This window comes from Sesamum indicum, linkage group LG13 (assembly GCF_026168435.1).
Source record: "Sesamum indicum cultivar Baizhima isolate 11 linkage group LG13, ASM2616843v1, whole genome shotgun sequence".
In the NCBI taxonomy this organism is placed as follows: domain Eukaryota; kingdom Viridiplantae; phylum Streptophyta; class Magnoliopsida; order Lamiales; family Pedaliaceae; genus Sesamum; species Sesamum indicum.
In genome coordinates this window covers 11,863,340-11,888,776 of record NC_142669.1, presented here as the reverse complement: position 1 = coordinate 11,888,776, position 25,437 = coordinate 11,863,340, and the positions used below count along the sequence as shown (strand labels likewise).

At 36.2% G+C, this 25,437-nt stretch overlaps 3 protein-coding genes across 7 annotated transcripts; 2 read left to right on the top strand and 1 right to left on the bottom strand.

Annotated features, from left to right (window-relative positions):
* The first annotated feature begins 1,139 nt into the window (after window positions 1–1,139).
* Window positions 1,140–6,527, top strand: LOC105176815 (uncharacterized). 5 transcript variants are annotated; one of them, XM_011099733.3, is made up of 7 exons: window positions 1,140–1,287; window positions 2,981–3,135; window positions 3,970–4,744; window positions 4,863–4,913; window positions 5,027–5,116; window positions 5,817–5,965; window positions 6,039–6,527. In XM_011099733.3, exons 2-7 carry the CDS (start codon window positions 3,049–3,051, stop codon window positions 6,225–6,227), a joined length of 1,341 nt encoding a protein of 446 aa, XP_011098035.2. In that variant the 5' UTR covers window positions 1,140–1,287; window positions 2,981–3,048; the 3' UTR covers window positions 6,228–6,527. The 5 variants fall into 5 exon arrangements, with proteins under 5 accessions (XP_011098035.2, XP_011098031.2, XP_011098033.2 ...); XM_011099729.3 differs by having other exon boundaries at window positions 4,827–4,913; XM_011099731.3 differs by lacking the exon at window positions 1,140–1,287 and adding an exon at window positions 1,342–1,843 and having other exon boundaries at window positions 4,827–4,913.
* A 3,586-nt stretch (window positions 6,528–10,113) lies between these two features.
* Window positions 10,114–13,073, top strand: LOC105176816 (uncharacterized). The gene is made up of 2 exons (XM_011099734.3): window positions 10,114–11,681; window positions 12,378–13,073. The coding sequence occupies exons 1-2, from the start codon at window positions 10,221–10,223 to the stop codon at window positions 12,753–12,755; spliced, it is 1,839 nt and encodes a 612-aa protein (XP_011098036.1). The 5' UTR covers window positions 10,114–10,220; the 3' UTR covers window positions 12,756–13,073.
* A 5,047-nt stretch (window positions 13,074–18,120) lies between these two features.
* Window positions 18,121–21,689, bottom strand: LOC105176818 (diiron containing four-helix bundle family ferritin protein, putative (Protein of unknown function DUF455)). Its single transcript, XM_011099735.3, has 7 exons — window positions 21,123–21,689; window positions 20,004–20,245; window positions 19,831–19,927; window positions 19,108–19,291; window positions 18,938–19,019; window positions 18,785–18,830; window positions 18,121–18,657 (listed from the first exon to the last, which is right to left on the bottom strand). The coding sequence occupies exons 1-7, from the start codon at window positions 21,564–21,566 to the stop codon at window positions 18,586–18,588; spliced, it is 1,167 nt and encodes a 388-aa protein (XP_011098037.1). The 5' UTR covers window positions 21,567–21,689; the 3' UTR covers window positions 18,121–18,585.
* Window positions 21,690–25,437: the final 3,748 nt, after the last annotated feature.

Genomic DNA, 25,437 nt, shown 5'->3' with positions numbered 1-25,437 from the left:
AAATAAGTGTACCGGTATTTATCTTTATCCAAAAGAATCACCAATTGTTTTGAATAAATTAGTTAATAATACATTTAAATCTAATTTTGATATCTAATTGTACTTAAAAAGTTAGTTTGTATGTTTCATTCAAATAAGTATACCATTGATTATCTTTATCTAAAAAAAATTAACTTTCTTTTCTAAATATAATTTATTTGTAAAATAAGATAAAAAACTTATGTTATATTCAAAAAACTTTTGTATTTTATGCTTATTAATTACTTTATATTTATTTACAATCATTTATGTGCACAAAATTTTATATTTGCAAAAAAAGATTACAAGACAAGAAATAATATAGATCAATGAGATGTATTGATTTAAATATTATCCTTGAATACAAAATAACCCTCTAATCTTTCTCTATTGATATGGATTCAAGGGTTTGGAGTTTGTTTTCGAATTAGATGTGCAATCTTCTTATGATTTGTGGAAGGATATTGCATGCTGGTTGTAGAGCTTTGTCGTGGCAGAAAATTTTTGGATTTGGTTTTGCTTTGGATTTGCTAAGTGTGTGTAATGACTTGTAAGAGGTAGATGCCCCTTTTTATAGGCGTGAGTAAGGCTTTAGGTCGCTTGAGCTCTCTTTCATTAGACTTGTATACCATGTATTTGGGTATGAGTTAATCTCCTGACGGACTCTATTTGAACATTATTTGACCCAATTTAGTCAATCTAAAATAAATGAAGTAACTTTATGTTTTTCTGAATTGACCCATAAGAACTCATATGATCCAAATTTGGCACGACTTTATGAATTCAATGTTTTGAAAATATATGAAAAGTCCAAATTTATTATGTAATTTTATTTTCAAACCCAAATACTAGCCAATTTATTTAAATTTTAATTGATAATTTATTCTAAAAATATTTTGATGCCAATAATTTATAAATTTATTTTATATCTTAAAATTTCATAATTTTATTTATATTGGCACGGGTCCTACTAACGGATAAAATGATTTATATGAATCGCCATAAATTTGCAATTGCTTTAGGGTCAAGGGGTGACATTTTGTACACGTGTCGGAAACCCATGTTCTAAAGAAACCAGTTGAACTCTACGGCTCTGCTTGTAGCCTCTACGTTTCTCATTCTTTATTCAACCCTACCCCCCCCCCCCCCACCCCCCTCAGTATATGTTCTGTTGTGGTATTTTCATCTCCTTTTTCTATATTTGTTTATCTTGAAAATAAATTCATATATGAAGCTTTCTGCTTCTGGGGTTATTTCTTCTTACTGTTTGTAAGTGCCTGTTCGTCGGCCTTTAATTCTTTCTTTTGTTAATTCTGTATAGACAATTATCACTTTTTCAAGAACTTTTCGTTCGCTTTCTGTTTTCCGCCGTTTTTGTATTGTGTATTTACGCTTGTTTTTTCCCTTATCAGAACTGGTGCTGAGATTATTCTGTGCTGAAATAAATCTTCATCATGTGTTTTTGAACTATTTCCTTTTCTATGACTTTTGTGGGTGTTAGGTAGTAGTATAATAAATTTTGCTTTCTTGGAACGTATGGGGTAAAGTGTTGTGTTGTTGACTTGATGGTTTGGGAAACATCTGCTGAAAATTTGGTATTAGTTTAGCTAAGGTGAAGAGTAACCCTTCATCTGAACATAGAGAAACTCGAAATGGCGTTTGATATATGTGAAGTAGTATGATTCTTGGTGTGATAGAAGTAGAATTATGAGAGAATTTATTCCAAGTACACGAAAAGGGTTCTCAGAAAGTTTTACTTTTGGGTGCGAAGCATTTGTGTCACCATTGGGTATAGGTATCTCTGAGTTTATACTCTGAAGCTACGGTAAGGGCTTTCTTCTGTAGGGGTATTTCTGCACCGTTTTTCATGTCTTTATGCCTGCAAACCCCAACAAATGAAAGCCCTCCTGTGGTTTTGGTCTTTACATGTTGTGAGAGAAAAAGGGGTCGATCTTTTTGTTTCTGTGTGGTAAGCTTGTATCATGTGTTAATTTCAATCATATGGAGTATATGAGGACGCAATACTTGAATCTTGGATGTGTGTTCATGTTTTACGAGCCATAATATCTTCAACTGCAGCTACTGATTGGCAAAATTTGGTTGGTTTTCCTTTATTTTTCTCAAATTTTGGCAGTTCATGTCGGGCTTTATTAGGTTTACTTCTTGCCTGTGCAAGTAACAAACTATGCTTCCTGTTTTTCTGGCCAGTTTTCTTGATTAGGCGTGCCAGTGGAGTAAACTTCTTACTTCCTTTTCTATTGTCAGGAGAATTGCATCTTTCTACTCTTGATGTTGTGTTTTCAAATGTTAATGATACTATTCGTTTACAAATTTGCTGATAAAAGCTTTATATTTTAAAGTCTTTCTGTCCTTTAGATTGCATCAACTTTATAGCCTTTTAGGTGTATTTACATTTGTTAATTTGAACTTCTGATCTACCATAATATTACTTTGATGACAGAAATCGACATTTATAATCCACTATAAGTCATCCGACGGTCTGCCTTTATGAGCCTAATTTACTTTTGAGCATTTTTCTAATGCCCAGTATCAGTTTCATAGCACTAATTGGGAGCAATGGGAGGGAGTGTTTCATGTCAGATGATAGAGTATGTGATAATATGAAACCTTTGCTGAAGTCTGTTGCGTAGAGCTTCTTTCTACCCAATAATTAGCAAGATGCCTAAGACTATGATGTGCATCTAGGAGAGTAACTTTTTTTCACTATCTTACACTTTTCATATGTCATGATTTCACATCTTGTGAGCCATGTGTAGAATATCATGGATATCTATGAAGGCAGTTTGTTCTCTATTAAGTATTAAAAATTGGCTGAACATTTGGAGAATAATTACTGTGAGATAAGAATAAACGTTTCTGTTTGTTTATAGTGGTTGATGGAGAGTTCCTGTGTATCCTAAAACTCCTATTTTATTGATCATTTTTGTCTTAATTCTTGAAGGTGAGTAGCGACCTCATCTTCGAATTTGGACGGAGAAAGCCATTTTATATCAAAAGGGATATTGTGCAATGGATTTCAAAGGTATAACCTGGGCTGGTAATATGTACCAGAAGTTTGAAGCCATGTGCCTGGAGGTGGAAGAGGTTATGTACCAGGTAAAGCCTCCATTACTTTGTTTTGTCCTGCAATTTCCATGCCTTAGCCCTGTTGATTTCTCTCCAGTGGCTTTCTTGAGTTTCTTCTTCATTTGGGGTCTCTTCCTCTTCCTCTTCCTCTTCTTCTTTTTCTCCTCTCTCTCTTTCTTTCTAGATGTCTATATTTAGCTTTCTGAGTTATTGCATTCTGTTTAACAAAATTGTCACATGAGCAAGCTTGAAGTGCCTCGTGTGGTTGTAAAGGCTTGATATCATGAATTCCGCTATATAGGCTGGACTAACCAACTCCCTCTTAAATTTACGCTTACAAGTAGGAGCTAATTTGATCTTTTAAATATTGATGTAGAGGCATCAGATGCGGTACTGGTGAGCTTAGTTAGTGGGATCCTTGCCTATTGCGTGTCCCCTGAGGCTTCAGAGCCTTTATATAGGATGTGGTAATGCATGAAAGGTGATATCTTGAGTTACTTGAAGCATGAAGGACGTTTTGGCCCTCTGTGGCAACTAGTTTTGTCCTTTACAAGGCACTGAAAAATAATTTCAAAGTAATTTTAGAGGCTAAGAGTAAGGTCTGCGGGTTGGACCAACAGTTAAGTGATTCCCCATTTCCCAAAACCACTAGGCATAGAATCTCTTAGCCTTTCCTTCATCTAGTAAGATGGGGGGTTTCGATGCACCAGATCTTGTTTTAAGCAAATAGATGACCTTTTTCTACAACCATATTGAATTTAGGTAATGTTGGTATTTGCTCCTTGTTTCCAGTAGACCATGTCATTGTGCTGTTTGACGATATTAGAACTGACCACCACAACATATTCAATTGTTCTTCAACAGGATACTGTTAAATATGTGGAAAATCAGGTGCAGAAAGTCAGTGTTAGTGTGAAGAAGTTCTATTCAGAAGTAATGGAAGATTTGCTTCTCCCATCTTGCGTGGATCCCATGAAAGTACCTTCTGCCGACTCGTTCTTTGACCCTTATGCTCATACTGATATCAATAAGAAGCAGATGCCAAGCTTATTGGACAATCCTAGGGATCTTAAGAAGAAAGAAAATGAAGATGAAGTGATTTCTCATATGACTGCAGAAAAAGGCTCACCTCTAAATGGCCATTATGATGTGAACTCTTTTTCTCCCCGGTCTCCTGGAGTTTTGGTTCAAGATAAATGCTATGAGGTGTCTTCTGGAAAAACTAAGAAAATTGGAGTATACAGACGCCCTGTTGGCATCAAAAGAATTCCTCAGAACAATCATCCTTCAAAAGGTTCTTATCAAGCGACTCCTCTATCAGGAGCTAGGAGCAGAAAGCTTGCATCTTGTGACTTGAGAAGTAGTTCTCTGGAGGCCTCTGGTGATAGGAATGTGCTATCATCCTCTGACTTAGATGTGAGACATGATACTGGAGAAGCAGTAAAAGGAAATGCACTTATATCTGATAAGACCCCTTCTCACCAAATTTTGTCAGCTGAATCTGAGAGGCAAAAGAGTGAGACTTCTAAGGGTATCTCCTCTGTTTCTGACAATATTGCATCAGCTGAATCTGCAAGGCTAAAGAAAGGAGATTCTGAGTGTACCTCATCCTGTCGTGGCTCCCGAACAGAATCCATTTGTATGTAATTTTGGATAAATTCTACTTAATATCTTTGTTGCCTCCTGTCATGGCTGTATGAACTTTTTTTTTCCCTTGGCAGGTACATCGATGAATGAAAATTCCTTTTCTAATACAGGCTCAGGTATTGCTAAAGCTGAGAACAAGGAGGTTATGACATTTAATGAAGGTATATCACTCAACTATTTAGAGATGGATATTGTCAAGTATCTCCCTGTTGTCTGGTTGGTAAAACAAAAGCATGTATTATTGACTGTTTCCTTTTTTTTTAATCCTTGGCAGGTATATCAATTAATGATGGCTCATCAGATGTTAGCAGGAATATCTGCCATGATGAGGCTTCGGACAAGGAGGTTCTCGTGTCAAATGAAGGTACTTCAAAGATGGACAGTGTAAACTATCTCCTTGTTTGTCTTACAGGGAAAATAGAACGCTTTTCCTGATGATATATTCTTTTGTGAGAAGAAAAATTTCTAGGTAGCTTGCATAAATGTTTTGAGAAATATTGGCAGAATGTAAGAGAGTGTAGAACACTATTGTAGTTCAGTGTATGCAGTTAATTGAAGAGGAAAGTGATTCTTTTTGTTTGGGCAACTCCAGAGGAAGGGGTCCAGCACAGCTGTATGCATAATGAGAGTATAGTGCATAGATAGAGCAAATTTTGGAATACTTAAGCCTTTTAGAGTAGATATAGAGGTAATCCATTAGTAAGAATTGAGCAAAAGACATACAGAACATTTGTTCACCAATTCCTCGAAAGCATCCACTTGACTTGCAGTGAAAAAAATATGACCAGTAAGTACTAAACGTAAACCAGTTTGCCTAGTTGTAGAAATCTGGGCATACCTGCTTTTCACTTCCCACAATGCGTTTCTTAGTTCCCCAAGGAAGAGTTTCAATAGTACTACTATACGAACATGTGTGATAATTATGCTCAGTCCTTCTGCCTCGAATGCAGATTCATCCGTTTAGTTCATTTGCTCAAATGAGTTCAACATGGTATGCTGTCGGAATGGTTCTGTTTGAGCGCCGTTATTGCCTTTGCTAATGTCTATTTTTTTGTGGAATTCAGATAACTTTGACATGGAGGTCATCAAGATTGAGGAATTTGCTCAACTCAGACTAGAAATCTCTGAGCCAGTTCAAAGGCCAAACTTGGAGGACTCCTGTGTGTTAGTGGAAGGATATGTTCCTCAAGGAACTGGGAGAAATTCATACAAGGTTCTATATCCTGCTTCTCTCTCTTGGTGTCTATGCATTGCATGCATGTTTTCACTAAACTTGTTCTTTTCAGAAAAAGATCCGCCAAGCTCTTTTATCAAAATTGAGATCAACAAGGCAACACAATGAGTGTGCTCCCCAACATAAAGATCTACATGGAAATGACAACGTGGTGGCGGCAGTTCCTGTTCTCACTATAGACTCTGAGAAAAGAGAATTCCCAGCAAATCATTCTCTCGAATCTGACTGGGAGCTGCTCTAGATAAACTGCTGCCTCAAGAGATCTGGTTTGCCTCCATCAATAGTGGCTATGAAGATGTTCTTATTGTTAATAATCACCGAGAGAATGCTCGCTCTATCATATATCAAAGTTTGAATAAAATGAATACGGGGAACGAAAGTGCTTGCACTGATTATCTCTTTCGCCAATCAACATCATAATATGTAAATAGCTAATATATTCAAAGGGTTGATGCTGCAGTTGGTGCAGATGCCTTCTGTATATTACCTCCCATATCATAATGTGATATGACAATCCTCTTATGGTTTGTGGGTGGGATCATCACTCTTGCAAGTACCTTATTGTAGAGGTGAGGAGAAAGAAGATACCCAGGGAACAAGTATTGCATGTTCTTGGTGCCCTTTGGTATATTCTTTTCCAAGCCCGGTTTGATGATGGGATCAGGTCTCGCTTCAGTTTGGCCCGACAGTCGCATAATTTATTATGAAAGAATTATTTTGAAAAAAAAGCGATTACGGTGTATGAGTTCATAATTTTATAACTTATTATGAGAATACTGATTATATCTAGATGTTGTAACTTATTTTATCTTCAAATCTATTCTCATTTCAGACGAAAATCTGAAAACATATATCTTTCATTGATCGGCAAAGCTGTAGAGTGAGAGGAATTAGTCCTATTAAATAAGGTTTTCTTCTTGAAACTTAAACATGACGGAGAGTGGTCCATTGGTGTAGGGGTCGTTAAATCTTGCGTCGTCAGAGTGCCTGAATCAGTTTTATGTCATGAGCTCTATGATGTTGGTAGCGGTTGTGCTATTAGGGCAGTTTACTTTTGTACTTGGGATAATTAATTGATAGGATCTGAATAGATAAAATGTGGGATAGGGTAAATAATAAAATTTAGGGTCAATTACTAATAAGGATGACCCATAGATTATTGCATGATTCAATATCGATGCCATTGGTACCCTATGTTTTAAAACTAAGTTCATGATAGAAAACTTATATCTTTTAGGGTAAGTTACAATCATAATTTTTGAGATTTGACATAATTATAAATACATTCTCATTGTTTGAAAAATTATGAATTCTCCCGATGTTTAATGAAATAATGTAATCTTTCGATGGCGGTGTGAAATTGTCAACTTTGTCCTTACTGTATTATTTTTTAAAAAATTTAAAACTTATAAAGAAATGAACAAGGTGGATAGAAAATTTTTAAATATTATAAAAAATTATCCCTTAATACATAAAAAAATAAAAAATTAAATAAAATTATGATTCTTAATTCACAAGGGCATTTTAGTTAGTTCACCACAAAAATTAGATGGAAACATAACGAATTAGACTAATTCTTAGACGACTGTTAAAATTAGGGGGTAGTGATAATTTTTCAAATAACATGGGTAAATCGTAGTTATGCCAAATCTTAGGGCTGGGAGGTTGTTGTAATTTGCCTTGATGAGCTTCATTTACTATGTTTTCCAAACTTCTATTACATGCTATTATGATGATTTGCATAGCTACTAATGACCTACTAATTGTGAACTTACTTGCTAATGACAGTTTTTCAGCCTGTGCTCTTGTTGATAGTCTCCAGTTTGTGCTCCTACTGAGGGCTTTGGCCCTACTGATGGGCTTCAACCTATGTTCTTGCTGATGAGCTCTTGACTGTGCTCCTGATGGGTTCAACCCCTGTTGACGTGCTCCGATTTGTGTTCCTACAGATGGGATAAAGCTCTGTTGACGGCCTGTGTGCTAATATTAACAGGTTCAAACCTGTGCTTTTGCTGACAAGTTCTGGTCTGTATTCTCTGTGACAAGTTTCTGACCAAGACATACTTTGACCTGCCCCACTGAATAGTCAACCCATATCGGGTCGTGCCTTGCACTGCACCATAAGTGGGTCTTCCCTTGTGTCGCCAAGTCTCTCCCATCTCATTATTTATTGTGATTATCACTTAACTTTTGCAGATATGCACGAGTCCCCCCAAATCGCATGCATGTGCTATTTATACTATATAATTGAAGAGGGGTGAATTGATATCTTAATTATTTCGATATGTCAATTTTAATAATTAATTTAATTTATTAATATATTATTTTATTTATTAACTTTGGAGGCACCCACTCTTAACTAACCCTCATTCCCCTACTATCTTTTGATAATTAATTTTTAATGCATTTTTTACATTATTTTTATTAATTTTTTAATATTAATATTATGTCATATATACTTTATTAAATAATAAATATTTTATTTTAATAATATGTTAGAATTTCAACACACATAGGGTGTTCCACAAATTACTAGTTAGATTAGGTGTATGAAAAGCTAATTAGATTGGCCTTTATGTAATATATTTGACAATTTTGATGTAATGCAATATTATTAATGAATAAAATGGAGTATTTAATTTTGACTTTTATATATAATGTGCTCATTTTACTTATGTTGAATTTCAATAACATCACCACAAAGTCCATAGACTAGATAGATGACTCATGCAGTTGGGCCACATATTGGATGGCGATTGTGAAACTAACTGTTGAAGGTTGGGTTTGAAATGTTTCAGGTCAAGTACCTTGAGACAAGGTGTCGAGTGCCTTATAGAGACTTGCACTAAACATCGAATTTATTGGATGAATGTTGTGTTTTATCAGCGATAGACATTGAACGTCTATGCGATCTTAGTGGATTGGTTGAATAGGTGTCGAACTGACTGAACTGACTTGCGACAAATTGTCGTATGGAAGCCTTAGAGGCTTAGTTGTTATGACTGAAATTTCCTGCTCCGATAGTATGAGAGTAGTTCTCAAATTTGAGGAACCATGACAGTCATATACATACTATAGCTGTATCTTGGATCTAACAAAGGTGACCGCATAATAGACATGATTATTATAAACATGTCCCAGTGCAGTCAGAATATGTGAGGATCGTAGGTTTCAAAAAGAGAATCCATCTCTTGTCAGTATGTGATAGCGTTATCTTCTATACATTTGGAGATGCGTTCATGATTTTAGAACTTGTAGCCACAGCGATTGATAGAATAGGAAATGATTTCTTATATCGAACTCAATCTCGAGTACTAAACGTAGATGCCTAGTCCAGGATGAGAACTCCCTTGCAATATTGGAAGTACCCTATTGTGATAGTATAAATGAGCAAATTACTTCTTATAAAAAAAAAAAGCAAATCGTGTTTCTGTGTTTTTAAAAATATAATAATTTATCCCACTGTGTTTTTTAAAATGAAGCAATTTACCTCTTTAAATAGAAAAATAAATTGCTTCATTTTAGAGCACACAACAAATAAAATAATACTATTTATAGAGATATAATTTACTTATTTACAAGATCAAATAAAAGTAAATGAAATTAAATCTTAAATAATGTAGATAAGTATCATTGTTGGTTCACCCAAAATTGAAAAATCACATACTTTCTGGAATCTCAATCGAAGGGGTTAATACAACATGTACAAATAAATTACAACTTTTCATCTATCAATAATTATTTATAACTATACCAAATATTCTAAGTCTATCGCCAAAATCAAATACTATTCTAAATTTCAAACAGAAATTGGGAAGGAATTTCGAGCTTCACCGAATAAACAAGACAAACACATTTGGAAAAGAAGAGGATAACGCTATGAAATGTAGATAATCCTAATACAGGAAGTAAACCAGTTTTGAGTACTAGATAAATGGAAAAACTACATTTCCATGCACTACGCCACATGTTACGCCCTGGCACGTTTCACTGCTTACTCACAGTATTCTTCGCTGAATCCTGCAACACGTCGCCTAAAGTACCGCGCCACTTGTCAATCGCCGTTCCAACTCGACCGCGGGGTAACCCTCCTCGCAGGGTACTGTGTCTTGCTTTATAGGATCACTTCTGCTTCACAACCCACGTAAAATCGCACAGCAAAACCAAGAAAGTAAAACTACATACATCATAGACTATAGTAGTGTGTTTTGTGTTGTCTTTGAGGTGTTCAACAATGGCTTCACAGCAAGCGAGAAGAGAGAACGTCACGGATGAGCGTAATATTGAGGTGGAGAAAGACAGAGTTCCAAAGATGACAACCCATTTTGAGTCTCTTGCAGAGAAAGCGAGAGGGGAGCAGGATGTTGCTCATCCTCTTCATGGTGAGAGAATCCATTTCCAGGTTGAGGCTGTTCCTGTTAGAGTTGGAGGGATCGAGTATTCTGCTGGGGGAGAGAAAGGATCAGAGAGAGAAGTTGGGAAAGAAAAGAAGGCTGAAGAAGGTGGAAAAATGGGTTCTCAAATGCATTCTGCTGCGGAGAAAGGGTCTCAAGTGCAACAACAGCACGTTGGGGTTGAAGCTGGTCATGATCGGAGTAAAGAAATGCACGGCAAAGCAGGCGGAGAAGAGGGGAAAGGGGGGCCTTCTTTGGAAGAGATTTCCAACTTGAGATCGACTGCCCAGCAGAATTCCATGGAGGCGATTAGAGCAGCTGAGGAGCGATATGAGAAGGCAAAAGAAATGGCCATGGAGAAAGGTCAACAGGCCAAGGATTATACCGCGGAAAAGGCTGCTGAAGCGAAGGATGTGATTTCGTCAAAAGGGCAATATGCTGCTGAGAAAGGCCAACAGGCTAAAGATTACACGGTGCAGAAGGCTATGGAGGCAAAGGATGTGATCTCGTCGAAAGGGCAATCTGCTGCTGAGAAAGGCCAACAGGCTAAAGATTACACGGTGCAGAAGGCTATGGAGGCAAAGGATGTGATCTCTTCGAAAGGGCAATCTGTTGCTGAGAAAGGCCAACAGGCTAAAGATTACACGGCGCAGAAAGCGATGGAGGCAAAGGATGTGATCTCGTCGAAAGGGCAATCTGCTGCTCAGTTAGCTGCAGAAAAAGGCCAGAAGGCTAAAGACTACACAGCGCAGAAGGCCATGGAAGCAAAAGACTATACAGCAGAAAAGGCGATTGCGGCCAAGGATGTGATTTCGTCAAAAGGGCAATCTGCTGCTCAATATGCCGCTGAGAAAGCCAAGGTGGCAAAGGATACTGCAGTGGATACTACTGTTACTACTGCAGGATACCTGGGCGAAAAAGCTGGCGCTGCGAAGGATGTGACTGTGGAAAGTGGCAAAGGGGCAGCGGGATATGCTGGAAAAGTGGCTGCCGATGTGAAGGGTCAAGCTGTCGTGGCTGGTTGGGGGGCAGCGCACTATACTCTGGAGAAGGTAGCTGAGGCCACCAAGACGATGGCGGGTGTTACTTCAAGTGTTGCAGGGTACACTGGTGAGAAAGTGGTGGCGGCGAAAGATAAGGTTGCTAGTGCGGGGCAGACGGTGGCAGGCTATGCCGGGGAGAAGCTAGCAGCTGCTAAGGATGCGGTAGTGGCGACGGAAGAACAAGGGGCGGAATATGCAGCTAGGAAGAAGGCAGAGGCTGAGAGAGATTTGCAGGAGAAAAAATCATCACCCGAGAAGGTATAAGTTTCTGGTTTTGCTTTGATGTGTTCATATGTTGTCGATGATTGATTCTTGGGAATGCTTTCTGATGCTTATAGGCTACGAGGTAAACTTACTACAGGGAAGAACTACACATACGCATTATCCGGTTGTTTGGAGTTTAACAAATCAAGAATTTTCATTGTTTGACACTGTGTTTTGAGATCATTTCATCATCAACAATATATGGGGGGTTCGTCTGTTATATTTGGCAAATGGGATGATGTGTCATAACCTCTTAAGAACGTGTTTATTTATATCTGCCTTCGCTCATGGTGATTTACTAGACTACGAGCCATAGGAATCAAGTCCAGAAGCTTGAACTAAGCCTATACAGAATTCGCAGCTAACCACAGAGTTTAGGGTCCGACATAGTTGATTCCTCCATTGTATATTGATTTCTTTCGTAATTTAGCAACCTTGGAAGTCATGGTTTGTGTTATGCTGGACTTAAAGTACCGGAGTGATCAGGTATATCGTACATCGTCAGGTTATCTTGGACCCCTGGTAGGCTGATAAGATTAGTCGCATTTGCATACTCGAAAGGATAAATCCCATTCCCGGACTTCGGAACGAGTCCGTATACCTCTTTTGAGATTTGTTCTTTCACCTCTCTAGTAAGGTAGCAATCCACAACATAAACAAGAGTCTGACAGCATTGTACCTTTTTGTTAGATTCAAGGGGGAGAAACATTTACCAGCACGGAGCAGCATGACACAAGAGCCCAAGTTGAAATGCCGTCCGAGAAATTCCGGGAAACCGGTCACGGAGGACCAGAAGCTGAAAGAAAGCAACCACATATGGGAGAAGGTGAGGAGAAGCAACAACATGTAGGAGAAGGAGAAGGTGAAGAAAAGCATCGGCCGGGAGAGAGTGCTGTCCAGCAACAGGGTGGCAGCATCGTACGAGCCATTGGGGAAACTATAGTGGAGATCGGCCAGACAACGAAGGATCTTCTTGTTGGGCAGTATCCAGCTCAAGTGATTGAACAGAAAGATGAAACAGCACTGGGCAAAGATGAGCCATATACAGGACCCGGCGGAGGCATTTGAATTGAGGTTTCAGGTTAATTTCAGACATGTTTGTGAATAGAATTGAATAAATATGCAGTGTCGAGCTTGCGCGTGGCTGTCATGCTTTCTTTACAACTACTTTGTACATATGGTCTCTATGTTCATATCTTAACATGTTCTGGGACGATGTTCTTCTCTCATATTCAAGGCATAGCATTTATTTAGAGGAGAAATAATCAACGAATGATAGGCCTCATAGGGAAATTCTGAGATTCACAATTCTGTGATGGGTTTGATTCTCGAAATTTTTCTTTTGGATGTAATAATATTGAAATGATAAGAATGTCCTTTTAAGTATATTTTTCTGAATTTTTAAAAATATTTTAGGACTAGTTTTGGTTTTGGACCTCAATGTGAGTATCTTAACTGTCAAATGGTGTGTAATTGTTGCATTGATATTTACACACCATCTGACAGTTTTTGGACCTCAATGTAAGTCATCCTAACTGTCAGCTTGCGCTAACAGCCTGTTGAGATTGCACAAAATTCTATTGAATATACATGAGGAAAATAACAAAATAACATCACAAAATAGAGTAATTCATACTATTGACAAAAAATATTCCAATAATTATGAACATATTGTTCAAATCGATGTCTCGATTTGTCATTTAAACACATCGATTTTTATATAAATATTAATTGAATAAAGTGATATTATTCTCTTTGATACTCAAAATGTTCGAATAAATCTCTATAATTAAAATTATATAACACTCTGTAAAATTTAAAAAGATGCACATATATCTTTGCCTTTGGAGTTGTATTTCACACAAAGTGCGATTGGTTATATATATTTTGCCCTTAAATGATTAAACTACCCATGTTTTTAAGTTATGCATATTTTAAAAATATAATATAAAAAATATAATTTAGGCATATGTATATATAAAGACACCTAAAAAATATAATATGAAAAAATGGAGATAATTGGCCAATAGATGGGAGAATGGCAGTGGGTGGGGTGTCAAAATCCTTGTCGTTAGACGGGTTTTCCAACAGTGGTAGACTTGCGTTGAGAAATGTTGGATGGTGGAGAAAAAAACGATAGAAGATGGGAGCATGAGATAGGGTTTGTGGAACAAAAATATATATATAATTCACCAATGGATTGAAATTTTCAGTGGGTGAGGTATCAAAATGCTCATTAATGGACGAGCTTTCAATGGTTGTAAGCACGCATCAAGAGGTGGTCGGAAGGCGGAAAAAAAAATGATAGAAGATGGGGGCGCGGGTTAGGTTTTTTGAGCATAAAAATTAAGATAACTCACCAACGGATTGGATTTGCAGTGGCTGGGGTATCAATATTCTTGCTGTCAGATTGGCTTTCCAAAGGTATAAGCTTGCTCTGAAAGGTGGTCGGACAACAGGGCGATAAGAGAAGAAAACTAGATTTAGAATATATCATACAAATATATATCTACATATTAAAAAATATATAATTATTTATATATTAAAATAATATACTTTGATTTTTAATAAGCATAATTAAATCTGGGCCATTAATTTAAATCAGATTAAATATAGGCAATTGACTTAAAATGAGTATTTTCGTTATTGGAACATCAAACTCATGTTCAAATACACTAGAAGCTAGTTTACACCTTTTTAAATTTTACAGGGGTTATATGATACTTTTTATCACATGGGTCTATTTCAACATTTTGGTGTCTGAGGGGTAATATGAATTTACCTAACATCATTAGTTTCAAAATGCCAATTCATGAGTAGTTCAAAACACATCAATTGTTTGCAGGGTTGACTCTTTAGCACCCTGGTTGTTATTGCTCCTCCTATCCCTTTCTAAAAGTTTGACGGTAGACCGTATACACTGAACGACCTTTGCTTGTGCTGCGCAATGTTTGGGATGAAGAAATTTGTAGTGTAGGCATTGGTGGGGTTGTTACTGCTAGTGCATCCTATGATTTGGTTGGTTGTTAGAAATACCTCTTCAATGCACTGTGAAATTGGCATAGATATGTCTTGCATACCTCCTATTTGCACCATGAGGGCCAACCTCATTTATGGTCTCCACCAACCTCTACACATTTAAGACGGACAAAAATAAATATTATAAAAATACCACTCATGAGAAATATGTAAATCTAACATTCGTATAACATTTCAATCCAATAGTGTTGGATATAAACCCTTTAGTAAAATCCCTAGCACAACTATTACAGAACAATGGTGAGGTATCCAAACCTCTTAACTACAGACCAATGTTACAAACAAATATATAACAGTATAAAGAATAAATTATAGATCTAATAGTATCAATGTAAGATAAATAATAAATAATCACAAGTAAGGCTCAGATAGCCAAATCTGTTGAGGGACAGTCCACGGTTACTAAGATCAGTAGCCAAACTCACGGTTGCTCAAAACCTAAACGTGAAACCTTGGCTAATTAAAGAATTTCCTCACAAAACACATAATTGGGTAGAAGAAGGAGGAAGAGGAAGATAGCGGATTTTTGTCTCTTAACAACCTGTAAACCACACTTAAATTTATAGTGGTTCTGCTTTGAAGAGAAGGGTGTAAAGGGGCGGTGGAAGATAAGTTCCAAGGCCATGGAAATCAGGGACAAAGAGAATGAAGAGAGAAGAACCAGAGAAGGGAGGCAGAATGAGAATAGAGTTAAGGTTTTAGGGTTAAGTACACTTTTTAGTCGGGTCAAAGCGGGTCGAGGCAATGGGCCAACAAGAGTGGGCTAAGCCAGCCAAATGGGCCAAAGTCACGAGTAGGCCTGAGTCATCCAGGTGAGGTTGAGAGTTAGGGATAGATGGGCTTAGACTTATCATGGGTCATGGGCCATATTTTTAATATTAGGATTAAAAAGTTTAACATTACCTACATATAAAAATATTACAATTACACCCTTCAAAATATACATGTATAACATTTCAGGTCATAAAAATATATAAGTATAATCTGAATAAGAATATAGAATTATAACACTTGAGGCCATAAAAACTTGATGACTTTGCCCTATGTTGTCACTCCTTAATGTCCAGGACTTCTCATTATAAGAAAAACCACCTAGCATGTTGGAATTTTTTTCAAAAAAGAACCCCCATTACTACCAACTAAAAACATTATTATTATTTTTTCTAGAAGCCAAAGAATAACCATTGATACCATTCATTTTACGGGAAAAATGCAAGCAATTCCGATAATATTACAACTATAAATAAGAAGAAAAAAAGATGCATATAAGGGTTAATTACACTTAGATTCCCTCTAAAATTACACTTATACCCCCTGCAAAAATTTACTATCTACAGCAGGCTATCCTTTGTTAGGATTTGAATGAAAAGTGTTGATGTTAGCAAGCATATTACATAAGTTTTTAATTTTACCCTTCATTTAACATTTTCATATAATAATTTTGTACTTGTCAAGGAAAAAAATATAATGATGTTAACCTCACTCCATATACATATTACATTTATCCCTAAAATTAGGAATCTATTCCTTCATAGAGAATTGCGTGAGCAACGTTTATGTTTTAGTGTTTTCTAACATCTTTACTTTATTCCATATGAGTAAGACGTTACGCACATAAACATTAGGAACATAATCAAATTCCTACTAATCCTCAAGCTCGTTCTTGACCTATTCATACTCCATTTGAAACTCGTCCAAATGAAAATTTCAATTATATGACGTTCCAAATCTAGTTTGAACTCCATAAATCACACAGCTCCAAGTCGTTGATTCAAACTGATCCCTCATCATTTTTCCTCACGTCCTTTTGAATCGTAATCCAATTGAGAGCTCAGACTCAGAAACCTATACTACTTAGGTATCTAAGATTTCTAGGCAACCCTCGGAAGACTAAAGTATAATCAATAAGAAAAATACAATTACAAATGATGTTTACAATATCCAGTATAAACCAGACTACCACTACTTGATATGCAAGACCATCCCATAAACTCAAATACTTTGCAGGACAAAAACTTACTATTTAGTATGGACCATAACAGTTCAGTAAAACATCGATTGAACTAAATCTAACAAAATTTGATTTCTTCCTTATAAAAAACTACTCCACCCTAGCCCTGAATCAAGTTGACGCAAGATACTACAGCCTCGACATGCATTCCCCAAATTTGGTTGATGCTTGCTTCCACCGAGCCTCAAAGTGCGTACCCTTTCGCTCTTGGCCACTACTACTTGTTTTTAGTATAGCCTGTGCTAATGCAATTTTTTAGTGGTACAGTGGAAAAGTCTTAACTTATATAATCAGGATTACGACAAACACAGTTGAGCGAAGACTACAAGTGGAACCACGTCTAAGCCAAAAAAGGAGTATGACTTAATTCCTGAGTATTCCCAAGAATATTAAAAAACTGATGGAGACAAAAAGCATAATCAAAGGTAAGAAAATCTTTTTTATAAAAACCCACAAGAGATCAAAATTGTACGATTTGAAGTACCTTGTAATTTTAGATTACCCCTAAATAGTAAATTGTATTAACAAATTAGTTGCTGGTGAAGGTGTAAAATTGACTTTACCCCCCCCCCCCCCCCAACACTCCAATAGATTTTTGACTAACATAATATAAATACCCTTAATTTTATTGTAAAAGAGGACTTTTAGAAGAGCAATTGAGAGGAAGAGATTTAATAGAAGAGCTAAAGGTTTCTAGCTTGTAAAATATATAACGTGCTTTGATCACGAGCCTCCTATTTATTCGCCACCAACTCACCGATGGCAGTGCCTACCCAACTGCGACTCATCCTCATTGTGCATAGTTTTTAAGGCATCCTCTACATGAGACAAATCGCTATCTAACCTTGACGGGTACCTAATCGTTCCCCAAGCGCTTTGTCGACTGATTGAAGCTAATTAACACAAACCCACATAAAAGAAAGACAACAGTAATAATAAAGTGGGAGGAAGAAAAGAGAATTGCTTATAAGCAGAAAGTATCTCTCCTAGCGAGTAAAAAAGTGAAGAAGACAGTTATTACATAGAGAAAAGTCACAACCTGAACAACATACGAATACAGGCCAGATCCGAAGAAGAGCCCGAGATCACAATTTAATTCCTAAATATCTTAAGGATATCCAAGAATTGGGGGACTGTTAATGAAGGAAAGAAATCAAGTCAAATAAAACAAAAATGATATTCTCCAAAAGGAATGTCCAATATAAAACTTATCAAATTGATGTGACACAACAAATTACTAGAATAACCTTGGCTAATGAATCATAGCCATGTAATAGGGGGTAGATTACGCTTAAAATAGTACTTTACCGATAACTACCTAAAATAGCACACATTCGTGTTAATATAAATACCCCTCATTTTCTCATTTGAGAAGGAAGCGAATAACTTTGTATTGAACTTTTGTGTAAAACATGTTGAATAGCACCTTTATAATACAAATTTAGTCGATCTCGCTTTTTTGCGACATCTTATATATATACAATTTTTTACTCAATTACAAGATATCACTTCTAGAACTCTATACTTAGCTGAATCTGTGCTCCATGATCATCCCTCCTAGTTGCCAGAGTTTTTACTCCGGGACAAAATTCTTTTCTACTGTGTAAACTAGTAACAGAATTTAACTCAGAAATCCTAAATCCTAAGAAGAGCTACAGAAATGGCTTAAAGAGGCTGATGCTTACTCCATAATTACTCTCAAGAAGTCCTCGCAATGCTTCACAAATTATTCATTCCCACCTTGGAGAAAATTATGCTCAAATAGATCCAATTTACCTTAAGCAGGGAAGCATACATGCTGTTGGAAAAGCCATTTGTAGCGACTAATAAACTTCACTTGCGTTATAATCATTTAGGTAGCTTTCCCAAACTTGAATTTTCTTTCTCCATGGAAATTATGCAAGCAAGCCTATCGTATACCTGCAACAATGTTAAAACTCTCGATAAATTAGCTCAATTGACAAACCAAATTCTTAAAGACCTGTTTAACACTATTTCCTAATAAAATTTACTATTATACCAAATCAATATTAAAAGGATGGCATACCTCAGAAAACTTGTTTTTACCTTCGTTTGTGGATGAAGGATCATACCTAGAAAACATTATAACACATCTTAGTTCCATCCTATTTTTATATGCAAATGAATTAATTGGGAAAAGATAGATCTTCCCCAAATCTATTGAAGTGTGTTAGTCTACCATTCTCGTGGGATACCAGCTTCCTCTCGAGCAGAATAATTGAAAGGACCTTTTAGCTCCACGCCATACTCTTCTAGAATATCTGTTAAATAAGGAAGACAAATTTTAACAAGGTTATCCAAAGATTGTTTCTGTGTTTACAGTGGTCATGAGTGGGGTAAAGATTTGACCTGTGAAAGTAGAACCAGGAGCACGACCCATTTTCTGGCAAACTGATACAAACCAATAAACACCAACTGCCACATGTGCTATTTCTTCATCGGCTATCTTCGCGACAATGTTAGAGCTCCTGTGATCTCCAAAGCCAATTAGCTTATTGACAAGTCGAGGTCCAGCATCCAGTCCTCTAGCCTCCTACACAGACATAAAAATGAAGAAAGTTTCAGTATTGCAAATTACCACAGCTTCAATAGCAAATCTTCAGTTGACTATAGCATGTTGAAAAACAAATAGAAAAGGAGAAATGACTTAAAATGTTCAACTACAATATTAAACCAGAAGATTGTTATTATACTACCTTATTAGGTCAGATTGCTTACAGGTTCCCACTTTTTAGTTGATTTCAGATAACACAAGCACAAAATATGTTGATGGTAATGTATTTTTATCCAGTAAAACTTGATAGATGCACCACCAGAAACACTGCACAATGAATAGCTCAATGGTAAAGTAGCCACACTTACACTTGGCTTTCAACTTCTGTACATTTTTACTTTGTCTCGTGAAAAACACTGAAGAACAAAGGAACTTTTTAAACAAATTGACGTGACAATGACTTACTGTCAAACTGGTTAAGGGAAAGACAGAATTACTTCTTTTTTATTCATATGATTAAACAAATTGCAGGAATTACTAGAATCACTACGTCACAGTTAGGAAATTGAAGAGAGCACCTGAACCAATGGGATGACTGCAAGCCGAGCAGCAACATTATCCGACGATTTGTCACATTCCCTCCACAGAAAACTATGAGCTGGCATGTCGCCGTAGCTAGTCATAGAAACAAATAATTCAGTTGTCAGCAAAATAACCAGAGTGCAAAATACTAGATTCAAGCTCTCTCTACCTTACTCCAAGCTCTTCCAGTCTCTGCAAACACCAACTGAAATGGCGACTTTCATCATCAGCTACATGAGCAAAATCAGCGAAAAACCCTTCACCAAGGAGCTCAACGTATGGAGAAAACCGAACAACAGTATCCCAAGCAAGATCAATGGCATTTAGCTCAACATGAGCGAGATTATGCAGCAGATAGGCATTAAGGGGCAAACCGGAGCTTTTTGGAGGTGGAATTTCTTTTGGGGAAACCTGCACCAAGAAGATGCCATCAGTCAATGAAAGTAATAAGCATGCCTAAAAGAACAAGCTAAAAAGTCAATTGGACAAAGGAAAATACACTTCCAAAGCACCATTGCTGTGCGACTGCTAAGTAATATTCTAATTTCAGGGTAAATAATGGAAAGAGTGAAAATGAAAGCAAATATTCTTCATCAGTTTATCTTCCTTTTTTCGATTTGCTGCAAATTCAATATCTTATCCTTATGAAAAATGGAGGAGGAATGCTATAACAATCATCTTTTGGCACCCCACTAATTGAACGAAAACCATTTATCAGATACCTCCATATTTTGAGCTCTCATTAAATATGAAGACAGGAAGCAGAAATGGAAATCAAATGCAACCCAAACCATTCATTTATTTCAAAGTATATTGCCAGATGGATGATACATGAATGCATAGGTCACTTGGTCCAACCTTTTAGGGCGTGCTGGACATCAGAACAATAACCAAAAGCTCCACAAAAGATTACGACGACCAATAGCAAGGAAGTACCCTTTTTCATCTTTCACCCGTTTTCTGGCTTGTAAAGACCAGAAATATGAACAACATATTTGAGATTTACAGGGCATTAAGAGCTCAAGAAAAGTTTGCTCGATTTAATTCATTCATAAAAGCAGCAAAAATTCAGTTGAAATTCTTGATAACATACCGTCCATCACAAATTGAGCGAATCAACAAATTTCATAAAGAAGGATAAACGCAAGCCAATATGCAAAGTTAACAATATTCAACAGTCTACAGCTTCTGTTTCTTAAAAAGTAAATCATTTTGGGGAAAGATACAAGCATGCACAGTAAGGACGAATCAAATAATTCGAATAATAAAAAATATAGGAATAACATACCAGTTGGGGTTTAGGAGGGCGAGCAGGACTAGGAGGGGCTTCAGACACTCCAACAGGCAAGCTGTTTTGGCGCCATTTTGTATAGGCCAAGTGAGAGAGCTCGGCTTTTGTAAGGGGATCCGCAGTGGAGAGGACAATGGCGCCCATTTCTGCCAATGAAGAGCAAGAACTCAGTAGTGGAGGAGAAGGCGAGCTGAATTCAATTTCACTGGGTCCTTTAATTGGGCCATTGGGCCCCCAATAGCGGTCATGGTTGAGTGGACTGCGCCGCCAGTGGTGGAGACCGGACCACTGCGGGTGGTGCTCGAGTGGTTGATAGTCTATGGAAGTTGCAGAAGAAAAGCTCCGGCGGTGTCCCCTAGGTGGCAGGAGGGGTAGCATAAGGTGGGTACTGAATCTATGTATGGCTGTGGAGAGCATCGTTCTGAACTTGAGCTGCTGCATCACTTTAAGAAATTACTCTGTTCTCGCAAATTTATTGCGTTAAATTCATTTTGTATCCTGTCATATGCTAAAAGATAAAACAATTCCCCCTAGAAAATAAAAAATTAATTTTATCCCTTTATTTTCAATAATGAATCACACTGGATTTTGGTAAATTCTAACGTACTTCTTTGAAAACAATAACTAAAATGTCCCATTATATATATGAGGAATTTTTGACCAACCCTAGACGTGTTTGGGGAGAGGACACAATAAAGACAGTTGCAAGAGTCCATCATATCCAAAGTCAAAGCTACAATACAACCATTAGTAATTTATTTTTTTCCCCCTAAATTCTTTTCTGAGTAGAAATCCTCATTTGGAGGCAAACTCATTTACCTATTCAAGGTTCCCAAATCCCTGCAGCAAGCTAAGAGCATGAGTTGTCGTTTTAGTCTATAACAACAACACAAAGTAAGTTATTACTTAATATATTTTTTTCAATATAATTATTAGTTATTACTCAAATATCAACATGTTATTTTTACTTTAAAAGCAAAAAACAAGAGGAGGACCAAGTGCAAAAACTTTGCCAACATGCACACGTGCATCTACTGTAAGTTCTGTTGGCAATTATTCCTCATTTTTGTATTTTACTGCAACTGCTTCGAACTCTCTCTCTCTCTCTCTCTCTCTCTCTCTCTTAACAACGAGAAAGTGGCTATCAAGGACCCATAAATGTTGCTTTGATCCGATACACTATTGGAGCAAGATCAAGAGGATCTAGAAATACAAGTAGAAACAAAAAGCCAACAATTTTTCAAGTTATGGAAAGAATCATGGTGAGGTCCAATAAAATGCCATGGAGGCCGTGAAGCTATGTAAGATGGATGTACATTTTGGTTACTGTAAATGGAGTTAGCTGTTTAAAAAATTTAGTGTTTTTGGCTGGGAATGTAAATCTGCAGTTGTAGTTTTTGGCCTAAAATGTATTTTTGCACATTTAGTATAATTGGCTTACATTGTGGTCAATGAAATTAGACTTTTTATTTTGTGCACATTTTCAATGTCTTTTACAACATTCTTTTATACCATTTTACATTGTTGTCAATTTTTGCACATTTCAATTGCCAATTTGATAAATTAGAAAAGCAATTACAATAATCCTTGAGTTTTACTTGATTAATAGAATAAAAACCACAAATGATAAAACTGCACTAATTCCTATCCAAAATTAACACTGGTAATTACTTTTTCGTTCCCTTGAACAGTGTAATTTTATCTCACACTGTTTGATGCTTTCAACACCACTTCATCTATATAAAACCCATCTTTTTCATCTTCATGTGTTGTAAATGCATTGTCCACTTGTACAATGTGTGCTCCAAAATCAAAGTTCATCGAAAACCCACTTGGTGCCCATGTAGATCTTTTGGGTTGTACTGAACGAAAAAAATTACAAATTTGAAATCTACAACAATAATACAACTTACCTATAGAAGGTTTTCTTAAAGATTTCACTACCCTATTTTCTGCATTTGAATTGCATCCACAAAATGGTGAAGCTGAAAAACTCAAATCGAGCACTTCCTTGTATCCTTGATTTTTTTCCGCACTTCCTTGCATCCTCTATTTTTTTTTCGATCCACTTAATTGTGTGGACATGGCTTCAAAATCAGAAAAAAGGAAAAAAAATTGAGGGGCATGCAAGAAATGGGAAAAAGTTTGTTGGGGGAAGAGAGGAATGAGTTAGCCCTTAAACTAAGGGGAGAGAAAGGAAACAATGAGAGAGAAAAGCACTTTTTTTTTCACAGTCAACACGCGTGTAGCCCTGATTTTGGGCGAAAAGGTTTTTTTTATTCTTTTTTATAACACAACGACTATAACTGATACTTTATTTTTTACAAGGATTGTTCTGAATATTTTCAATACCGCAGAAGTTGTCCTTGGATTTTTCCCCAAATTTATTTCTCATATGCTGGATATATTCAAGAAAATTGTAATTTTAACTCCGCATTATAGCATATTTTATAATATTTGTACTATGATTTGAAATGATATTGCAGAAATGGAAATTTTCCATTTTTGTATCATGGTTAGATTCCTGATGGCAAGCTCATGTGACCATTAAGTTATGCAGGAAAAGGGGGAAAAAATAATATTGGAAAAAGAAACATTTTCATCCTTTAATTTTGTCCTAAATTTATTTTCATCCTTTAACTTTTGAAGTATAAAATTTAGTCCTATATCTTTCAAATATCAACAATTTTGGTCCATTAACCAAAATAATGACCATTTTGTCTTTTTGATGATAAAAGCCCTATACTCCATCTCTTGCTCTAAGTTAGGCCCAACATATCTTTGAAATAAAATTAAACCTCCATAAAATTCATACTTTTATTTGACCGCCTTGCCAACGTCCAAGCCCTTGTTTTACAGACTTCTTCCAATCACACTATTGCAGCAGATGATTCGTAGCTACTTATCTCCATCAGCAACAAACAACACAACCCCCATTTCATTTCCTATCTTAGAGTATAAAATTACTCCAAAATAGAGACTTAAACATGTTGAACAGAATCCTTGAATTTATTAAAGAAAAATTGTTTGATATTTATTCAACTAATTAAATTTATAGATAAAATTAATTGAAATTTCATTAAATTAAATTAATTATATATGAAAATTTATTAAAATGTATAAATTTATTTATTTATTCAAATTTATTAAATATATTAATAATTTATAAAAAATTGTAAAATTCAAAAATTGGGAATGGGTTTAGTAATACTAAAGAAAATGTTACAAATTTTTAAAAAATTCGTTCCAAAATCCGTTACAACGACTATCCCAAAAAGTTTTTCTAAACTGGATGAACCGTTCCAAATTAATATATTACCGGTCCAAATAAAATTACTAATCAATATCTAATATGTGTTCCAAATTATATAAACCGTTCCTAAGTTTATTACTAAAATAGTTCCAAAAATGTGTTCCAAATTCAATAACCTGTTGCAAAAACATGTTCCAAACACCGATCCCAAAATTGATCCCATTTAAAAAAAAAAAGTTTCAAAATTAAATCACGAGTATTACAAATACCATTCCAAAATTGCACCTAAAAAACATATGTAACCATTTCAAACCCCGTCCCTAACTGTTTTCGACTAAATCGATATTAGGAACGGTATCCAATGACCGATACAATTATCGTCCCAAGGTGGAACAGTTTCCCATAAATCATTCCTACATTTTTGTAATGCTATCTGCAGGGACATATTTCAATTTGTTCCAGAGTCCGCTCCAAATAAGTTATGTGTTCTTATAACCTTTCCAAAACCCGCCCCAAATCCCGCCTTTTTTTGCAGTGAACTTCAACCTTTTCTTCTGGAGAAAGATTACCCTTCTATGATCTGAATTACTTCCAGTTCCAGACATGTTTTCTAGAAATTAAGGGAAAATTAGGTTCTCTTTTGGCAATCGGAATTGGTGGGATTTGGGTTTGTATGACAAAGAAGAGAAACAGAGAACGCAGAGAGTTGAGAAAGAAATTAGGGATTTCATCATCTATTTATACTTGAAATTGACCCGCCCAGTTCCATTAATCCAGTACCAGTTCAACTAGTGGGTCGAACTGTTTCCATAAAAAAAGACGGTCCTTTGGCACTTCTAGTTTTTAGGTTTCAATTGGCTTGTTTTGTGCCGGGTCGAAGGTCCAAACAATTTGACCGTCCGGTACGGGCTGAGTTTCAAAATATTGCTCTTAAATACTCTTTAGAAATTGTTTCTTATCAAGCTCTTTTGTAAATAATCAAGAATACATAAAATGGATGTCTTTGATAATTCATATCTTTGAACATCCTTTTGTTCTGTAAAAATTCCTTATATTCCA

What these genes read in the sequence shown, in the direction of transcription:
- LOC105176816 (XM_011099734.3), top strand. Translation starts at nt 10,221, where the DNA reads ATGGCTTCACAGCAAGCGAGAAGAGAGAACGTCACGGATGAGCGTAAT. An exon ending in AAAAATCATCACCCGAGAAG is followed by an intron (nt 11,682 to 12,377) that starts GTATAAGTTTCT and finishes CCTTTTTGTTAG; the next exon opens with ATTCAAGGGGGAGAAACATT.
- LOC105176815 (XM_011099729.3), top strand. Translation starts at nt 3,049, where the DNA reads ATGGATTTCAAAGGTATAACCTGGGCTGGTAATATGTACCAGAAGTTT. An exon ending in GGTTCTCGTGTCAAATGAAG is followed by an intron (nt 5,117 to 5,816) that starts GTACTTCAAAGA and finishes TGTGGAATTCAG; the next exon opens with ATAACTTTGACATGGAGGTC. An exon ending in CTGGGAGAAATTCATACAAG is followed by an intron (nt 5,966 to 6,038) that starts GTTCTATATCCT and finishes TGTTCTTTTCAG; the next exon opens with AAAAAGATCCGCCAAGCTCT.
- LOC105176818 (XM_011099735.3), bottom strand. Translation starts at nt 21,566, where the DNA reads ATGCAGCAGCTCAAGTTCAGAACGATGCTCTCCACAGCCATACATAGA. An exon ending in CTGGAAGAGCTTGGAGTAAG is followed by an intron (nt 19,928 to 20,003) that starts GTAGAGAGAGCT and finishes TTCTATGACTAG; the next exon opens with CTACGGCGACATGCCAGCTC. An exon ending in GTAAAAACAAGTTTTCTGAG is followed by an intron (nt 18,658 to 18,784) that starts GTATGCCATCCT and finishes ACATTGTTGCAG; the next exon opens with GTATACGATAGGCTTGCTTG.